Genomic DNA, 7,851 nt, shown 5'->3' on the forward strand with positions numbered 1-7,851 from the left:
TTTGGACATATTAGAGTTTTGAACAAAGTTTGAATTTGAAATGTGCTCAATTAGTCCATTTATTGTTTCCTTCTTTTTCTTGATTCTTGGCTTTGTCATTGGACCTCAATGGATGCTCAACATGCCTTGTGAGGTTTTACCAACCTGACTCGCATCATTTTCCTTACTCAATCAACCTTAAACCCCTCAAAAAAATTTACTCAATTAATAACATTGAATGCTTGAAAGTTAGTTATAAATGACTTTCCCAAACATATTTACTCGATTAATAATAAGTTTTACTCGAGTAAAGGATATACGTTAATCAATTAATGTATAAGATTACTTGATTAACATCCTACTTTCAATTTTAAGCATATGTTTAATCAAACTCAACAAATCTTTTCATGAATAAAACAAGTATTAATCTCAATATGCTTAATGCAGGCATGATAAACAGAATTTTCAACAAATTGCCTAACAGACAGATTATCACACCATAGCATAAGAATGTTTAATTTTTTAAACATATCTTGAAACAATAATATTTATGTGAGACTAGATACTAACGCCCTATACTCTACTTCTGCATTGAATCTCAAAACAACTAGTTGCTTCTTGGAACTCTAATTAATTAGATTACCACCAAAAACACACAAATATCACTAATTGATCTTCTGTCGATCAAACCTACATAGTTTACATAAGTAAAGACTTCCAGCTGTTAAGTGTATAGTTAGCTTAAAGACAAGACCTCTAGTAATAGTGCCTTTGAGGTATCTAAGAAGTCCCTTGCAAGCAGTCCAATGTGTCTCAGTAGGAGCTTTAAGAAACTACCTGAGTGTGTTCACAATGAAAGAAATAACAAGTCTAGTATACCACAAGTACTATAGAGAATCAATAGCTTGTTTGTATATCGAAGGATTTGATAAGGGAACACCACTTTTTAAAGTGAGAAGCTAAGAGCTTTTACTAACACGAGGTGAACAAGGTTTGTAGTCTTTCATACCAATTTTAGTGCGCAAATCAAAAATATACTTCAAACCCAAGAAAGTAGATGACAGAACCAAGAATTTTGAAAGCAAAATGTGAATTAAGATCAGAAATAATATCTTGTATAATTAAGATCTGGTTCTAAATCAGTAATAAGGATATCATCCACATAAACAAAGGGGTAGAGAACATATTGAAAAGTCCTTTTTAATAACAAATTAAGAGGCATTTGATATGCAAGAATGAGAACCCGAGAGAATTAAAGTAAACTTAAATTTATGAAACCAAGCTCTAGGAGCCGACTTTAGACCAATATAGAGCCTTGTTAAGCTAACACGCATGACAAGAATATTGAGAATTAACAAAGCCTATTGCTACATTTAGACCACTTCTTGCAAGTCACCATTGAAAAAAATATTCTTAATATCTACCTGTTGGATATACCAGCCATAAGTCACAGCCAAGGTAAAAATAATTTAGATAGTTGGTGCTTTAACAACAGGACTAAAGACGTCTTGATAATCAACCTTGCAGTTTGATGAAAACCCTTTATAACTAAGTGTGCCTTGTACTTAAGAATGAAACCTTCGGAGTTAAATTTGAGTCTAAAAACTCATTTACAACCCACAACATTAATAGCAGGAGAAGAGGACAACAAAGTCAAAAGTATTCCTTTGAAGAGTTTAAAATTCTTCACGCATAGCTTTGTACAATTTATTGTAGATGAGGCCATGACTATGGAACTAGGTTCTTGGGTGGAAAGAAATACAGATGGCACAAGAATAGCAGAGAAAAAACATGCTTTCCGATGAGCAAAAAATGATACAATCAATAAAGAACATTGTAGAAAAGGTCTTTTTAAGTTACAAATGCAAGTAGCAGTGCAACATGCTTTCTAGGTAATAGATGATACAATGAAGATGGAAAATGGTACAAAAGGTTTGACAGAGCAAACAGCTTCTCAAACAAAGGAAAGCTAGAAAAAGAATGCCCGTTATTGGCTATGAAGATTCAAAACTCATGGCAACATATAAGAAGCCAGAGACAAGGGGTTTAAAGTCGCCGGAAAACCTTTTGAGCCGCTTCTATGGTTCGCTGGATATCCTCTTTGGTGTGTGCCAAGCTAGTAAACCCAGCCTCAAACTGTGAAGGTGCAAAGTAGACCCCTTCCTCAAGCATGCCTCTGTAGAACCTTGCAAACTTGGCTGTGTCACTCTTCTTTGCATCTGCAAATTCATAGACAGGCCCTTCTGTGAAGAAAAACCCAAACATGCCGCTTATATACCCGCCACAAATTGCATGCCCGGCCTTCTTTCCAGCGTCAATGATACCCTGAATAAGCATGCTTGTTATCTCGTTTAGATACTCATAACTGCCGGGCTCTTTCAACCGTTCAAGAGTGTGGATTCCTGCTGTCATTGCCAAAGGGTTTCCACTGAGAGTGCCGGCTTGATACATCGGTCCTGCTGGTGCAACCATCTCCATGATATCCCTTCTTCCTCCATATGCACCGACGGGCAGGCCGCCACCAATTATCTTTCCGAGAGTGGTTAAATCGGGAGTTATTCCGAAATATTCCTGAGCTCCACCATAAGACAAACGAAACCCGGTCATAACTTCATCAAATACCAGAAGAGCATCGTTTTCTTTGGTTATCTTCCGGAGGTCCTCAAGGAAACCTGGTTTAGGAGCAATGAAGCCTGAGTTCCCAACAACGGGTTCGAGTATGACTGCAGCAATCTCTCCTTTGTTTGCGTCAAACAGTCTTTTAACAGTTGAGATATTGTTGAATGGGGATATCAATGTTTCGAAGGTGGCTGCTCTGGGAACACCAGGGGAATCAGGGAGACCTAGGGTAGCAACCCCACTGCCTGCCTTGACCAAAAATGGATCTGCATGACCATGGTAGCAACCCTCAAACTTGATTAGTTTCTCCCGGTCAGTGAAAGCACGAGCTAGGCGGAGAACACCCATGCAAGCTTCTGTGCCTGAATTGACAAAGCGGACCATTTCTATGCTTGGAACAGCTGAGATGACCATCTCTGCCAGAACATTTTCTAGAAGACATGGAGCACCAAAGCTTGTTCCCTTCTTCATTGTTTCAGCCAAGGCTGCAAGTACCTGCAAGGTGTTAGCCAGAGAAGATTTGCAGTCAAGTTCACTCAAAAGTAAAAACCTCAGTCATATTTTGTGAAAACTACATGAAGGTTGCACATTGATAAAAGCTGAATCAACTAATAGATTCATTTGACTGGCAAGGAAAAATCTGAAAGTTAGAATCCAATATTTCATTTTCCCTTCCCTGTCCCAATCAATTGGCTAGGAACAACCTGGCAATTAGAATTCAACCAGTTAATTTTCCCCTCTCACTCCAATCTACTGGGAAGGCAAAATCTGACGGTTAGGATCCTCTTCCCTCCCCGGCCTTCAATTGACTTTCTATGCAAAATTACAATCCACCAGTTCATTTTCTCTCCTCCTCTTCTTCTCACAAATCAGAAAGGACCATAAATTTAACACTCCTATGTCTGACGGCCATTGGCCAATATTATTAGATCATGAAATGCTAAATCAGTAAGGGAATAGGATTTGGAATAAAACCTTATCATCTGCATGTCCAATGATGGCTGGCCCCCATGAACCAACATAATCTATGTACTCATTGCCATCTATGTCCCACATGTGAGAGCCCTTGACAGAATCCATTACAATAGGCTGTCCACCAACTGATTTGAAAGCACGTACAGGAGAATTTACACCTCCCGGCATCAATTCCTGCAACAGTATAAAATTAAAATTACAAAAATTTTGAAATAAACAACACCCTTTAACCTAAGTGAAGATAAAGAGTGGATGTAAGATGCACACATAATAAGAGGTTGAACCTAGATTAAGTTCTACAAGCAAACCAAAATCAGGATGCTTGTTACAATCAGTATTGACTAGTCAGAGATAAGGTGCATGATTATGTATCTATTTCCACCTACAAGATAAAATGCTCTCAAATATGATTGTTTGGTCTATTTTCAACTCAATAAGTTGTTTCAGTCTGTTTGATGTCCTTCCAATTCACCTTAAGCCATTCCTTGTTAACCTCAGATGTGACTGAAACCCCTTTCTTTTTTCACATTGATAGCTCCTTTTGTTAAAAACTCTGTTTGCTCCAAAGCCAAGGTCGAACACAATAGAGGAAAAGGCTAAACAATAAGGCTTTGCTACAAGTATATATGCACTTCAGAAATATTATCATAATCACGTTAATCTGGTACTTCGATCTAAAGAAACACATTCCCAAATGAGGCATCTTTTCTTTTCTGGCCAAGTCAAATGGGATATGTAGTTCAACAATATTTTCAAGTGTTACTTTTAGGCCCTTCAACGAAGTCCTGCCATTAGATCAACTCCTTCAGTTCTCAAGTCAAATTTGATACCCTGGTTTTTACTTCATAAATCATAGTGGAAAGAAAATTCCTTCACTCTTCAGTAACTGATATAAGATGATAATTTCTTCAACGCACAAAGAAACCCATTAGCCATTCTCACCTCATATCACTCCCCTATTAGTACCTGCCTGTTATATGCAATTCAAACGCACAAGATAGCTCCTAAACATGGCTAACTGAGTTCCAGTAGAGTGATCAACTAATGCTCTTAATGCCAACTTCTTGTTCCTAACAGTGACAGGCAGATCGCCTCCACAGATTAATTCCAAAAATCAGCCCAACAAACTAACACAAATCTTTTTAGGTTCTTAAGAGGGGCTTATGCAACAGGTGAGATAGATCTTCTTTTTACTTCTTTTCCTGGTCCAACCGAACAGATGTGAAAAACTAATGCATATTTTTTTTTTTTTAAGTAAAAACTAATGCATATTGGTTTTTTGGAAGCTTTGCATGACATATCATCCTATGCAATTACATAGACCCTAAGAGATACACTATCATCTTCAAAATATGTTAATGGTGCATTTATACACATTTTACCAAATCAGCTCTCTCTACGAAGTAAAATCAAGTCACAGTGAAGTACTTGGCATTTGCAATCCAATCGAAAAGACCAATAGAAACATGCACCCATTAGGTTTCTCAATAAATATCAAAGAGGCTAGAGCAAAGCACAGTTTCCCCACACAGAGCACAGAGTGTTTAGCCGCTTGGGGCTCACCATTTGTCAAATTCAATTGGCCGAATGAGTCCTTTATGCCATGACAATGAAACGCGGACGGAATTCCGTTATCCAAGCAAATTCACGTCAAAAGTAGAAGAATTATCAAACTGCCATCCTCTAAATTTACACTAAATACAAAATTCCAGACAAACAAACGCGTCAAATCAACTCTCAAACAGAGTAAAAAGGGCTTCAGAAGTCGTACTAATTGCAGAAAGCTTCAAAATTACACAAACGAACAAAACGCCTAAACGAATTAACCAACAAAAGGGGGGAAGGGGGGGAACGAACAAACGATTAAACAAATTGAGCGCATCTTAAGAAGAGGCAGAAAGAAAAAGACCTTGGCGACGTTGAAAGCTTCCTCGGACTTCTTGAGAGACAAATTCTTCGTTTTCTCGTCAACAGAGAGGGTCATTCTGACGGCGCAACGGGCAGAAGACCGTGACGGCGAAGACGGAGGGACTGAATTGGGCCTCCGATGGAGCTTCGACGGCCACGATAGCCCCACCCCCGTACCCGTAGCCATTTCGAGCCTCTCCCTCTCTCTCTCTCTCTCTCTCTCTCTCTCTCCCCCTCTAAAACCTCGGCAGAGTTGAAGATAAAAGAAGGAATCCTCTACCCAAACCAAATCCTTAAAGCCTCTCTGGTCGGATCGGAAGGTCAGAAACTCGCAACGTTTGAATCTGACGGTGATCGGCCTTATCCAATCATCATCACCGTCGTCGCCATCGTCATCACCTTCTCCTCCAACTGGGACGAATAGAAATGAATTCTATAAAGTTGAAGATAAGAAGCGGACTGGACCAGATCAGATCTAAAATGCCCAAAGAATGCGGCCCAACTTTCCACCTAATTGGGCTTTTGTTGGCCCAATTTGGAGTCCAAGTAATTATAACAAGTATTAGGGTATTAATATTTATAGATTTAATCTTAACATCTCATTGGATTCGAAATAATTTTTTTTTTTTTTTTTTATATGGTGTCCCCAACTTGAGGTGTTCAAATTTCAATATGTACTCATCAAAATTCAATCCAATCCTCAGTTCACGATTTTATTTTAATTGATTTTTAGTTCGGTTCAGTTTAAGATTGAAAATTAGTTTAAAATAAATAATAATAATAAAGTGTAAACTAGTTGATTCTTGATTAGACTTTTTAATCAATGTTTTTTTTTAAATAGTTTTGATTCAGATCCTATCGACGTTCAATTTTAACCAACCGTGATTCATTTGAGCTGCAATAAGTGAGTCCAAGATACAAGGAGGAAGAACAAGATGGGAAGAACACAAAGAGTTTTCACTTAGTTTGGCCAGAACGATATTTACTCCACGACTGTACCCTAATTATTCTCTCAAAGTGGCAGTATCTAATTACTTTTCTTGTTGTCCCCCTTTCACGATATTCCTGATCCCTATTTATAATGAGGGGTGTTTACAGTTTGCATAAAATATAAAAATATAAAGATTATATAATGGGGGACAAACAATCCTTATCGTCTTCATAAAATCGGGAGTGAAATTCTTATTACGAGGGATATGTCGCGTCTCAGATAAAGTAAGTGAGTCCCTTCCTCTGGTTGTTCAGCAGTTTTGTTGTCTATGCTAGCTGGAGAATTTAGACCAGTGAGTTGAATGGTTGAGCAAACCAACTAAGAGCTTTATTGGGAGCTCGTTGAATCAATCGCTAGGAGCTCGCTAAGAGGTTGCTTGGTTCCACGATATAAACTCGGATTTAAGCGATTTGTGGGTTTGTCTTAGCGAGCTCGCTAGGGTCTCCTGAGTCTTAAGTGATTGAGTCGGCTTGTTAAATTGGATCTAACCCATAAGTAGTGGTACAAGAAATATATATAATAGATCCTAACTAATTCAAATTTTAATTATGGATTCTTAAGAAATTTGTCGTAATCTAAAATGAGCATCGCTATCCCTAAAGCACAAGATAATTTCTCCTTTGAGGGTAAAAAATTAATTCAATGTTTTTTTATTTTTTAAGTAATCAAAACTAATAAAGTTTCATATAACGATATTAATATTTATAAATTTAAACATTATTATTAACACGCAATATATTAAGTTTGAGATAATTAAGTTTTGATTAATTAAAGTTAATCAAAAATTAATTAACCTTAATTTGATTTGTTTGCTAACTCCATAAATGGATTTCAGTATTTGATTTCTGATTTAATGCTAATGTTTTGATTTTTGATGGGATTAACTAAAATAGATTATTATTATTATTATTATTATTATTATTATTATTATTATTATAACAAAATTACCACTAAATATTAAATTATTTACAAAACTACCACTACAATAAACTTAAGTGGGCAGGTATCAAAATAATTGTACTTATTAAGTGCCTTTTTTGTTGTTACTTCTTTTTGGTATTTTAATGCTAATTTCTTTGCTTTTATTTATGTGTGTTTGTGTGTGCAAATTTGAATGAATGTAAGTGAGAAATATCTTCAAAAATCTTAAGCTTTTATATCTCACATTTTTGGATTTTAGAGCTTTTAAATGGTCTCCAATTAAACATCTACAAATTTTATAACTATGGATCACTTACTTCTCTATTGTTAATAAACATCCCATAGATATTTTTAAATTTCAAAAATACCCTTTTCATTAAATAAAAAAAATCAACAAAATTACATAGAATCCAAATATAACATCAAGTTTAGATAGAGAAAGTTTAGGGATCGGACGA

General features: G+C 36.5%; 1 protein-coding gene across 1 annotated transcript; it reads right to left on the minus strand.

The window, feature by feature from the left end:
• Window positions 1-1,781: 1,781 nt before the first annotated feature.
• LOC127790042 (glutamate-1-semialdehyde 2,1-aminomutase, chloroplastic-like) lies at window positions 1,782-5,860 on the minus strand. The gene is made up of 3 exons (XM_052319289.1): window positions 5,483-5,860; window positions 3,574-3,747; window positions 1,782-3,093 (listed from the first exon to the last, which is right to left on the minus strand). Exons 1-3 carry the CDS (start codon window positions 5,666-5,668, stop codon window positions 2,026-2,028), a joined length of 1,428 nt encoding a protein of 475 aa, XP_052175249.1. The 5' UTR covers window positions 5,669-5,860; the 3' UTR covers window positions 1,782-2,025.
• Between the last annotated feature and the right edge of the window lie 1,991 nt (window positions 5,861-7,851).

This window comes from Diospyros lotus, chromosome 14 (assembly GCF_014633365.1).
Source record: "Diospyros lotus cultivar Yz01 chromosome 14, ASM1463336v1, whole genome shotgun sequence".
Taxonomy (NCBI): Eukaryota; Viridiplantae; Streptophyta; class Magnoliopsida; order Ericales; family Ebenaceae; genus Diospyros; species Diospyros lotus.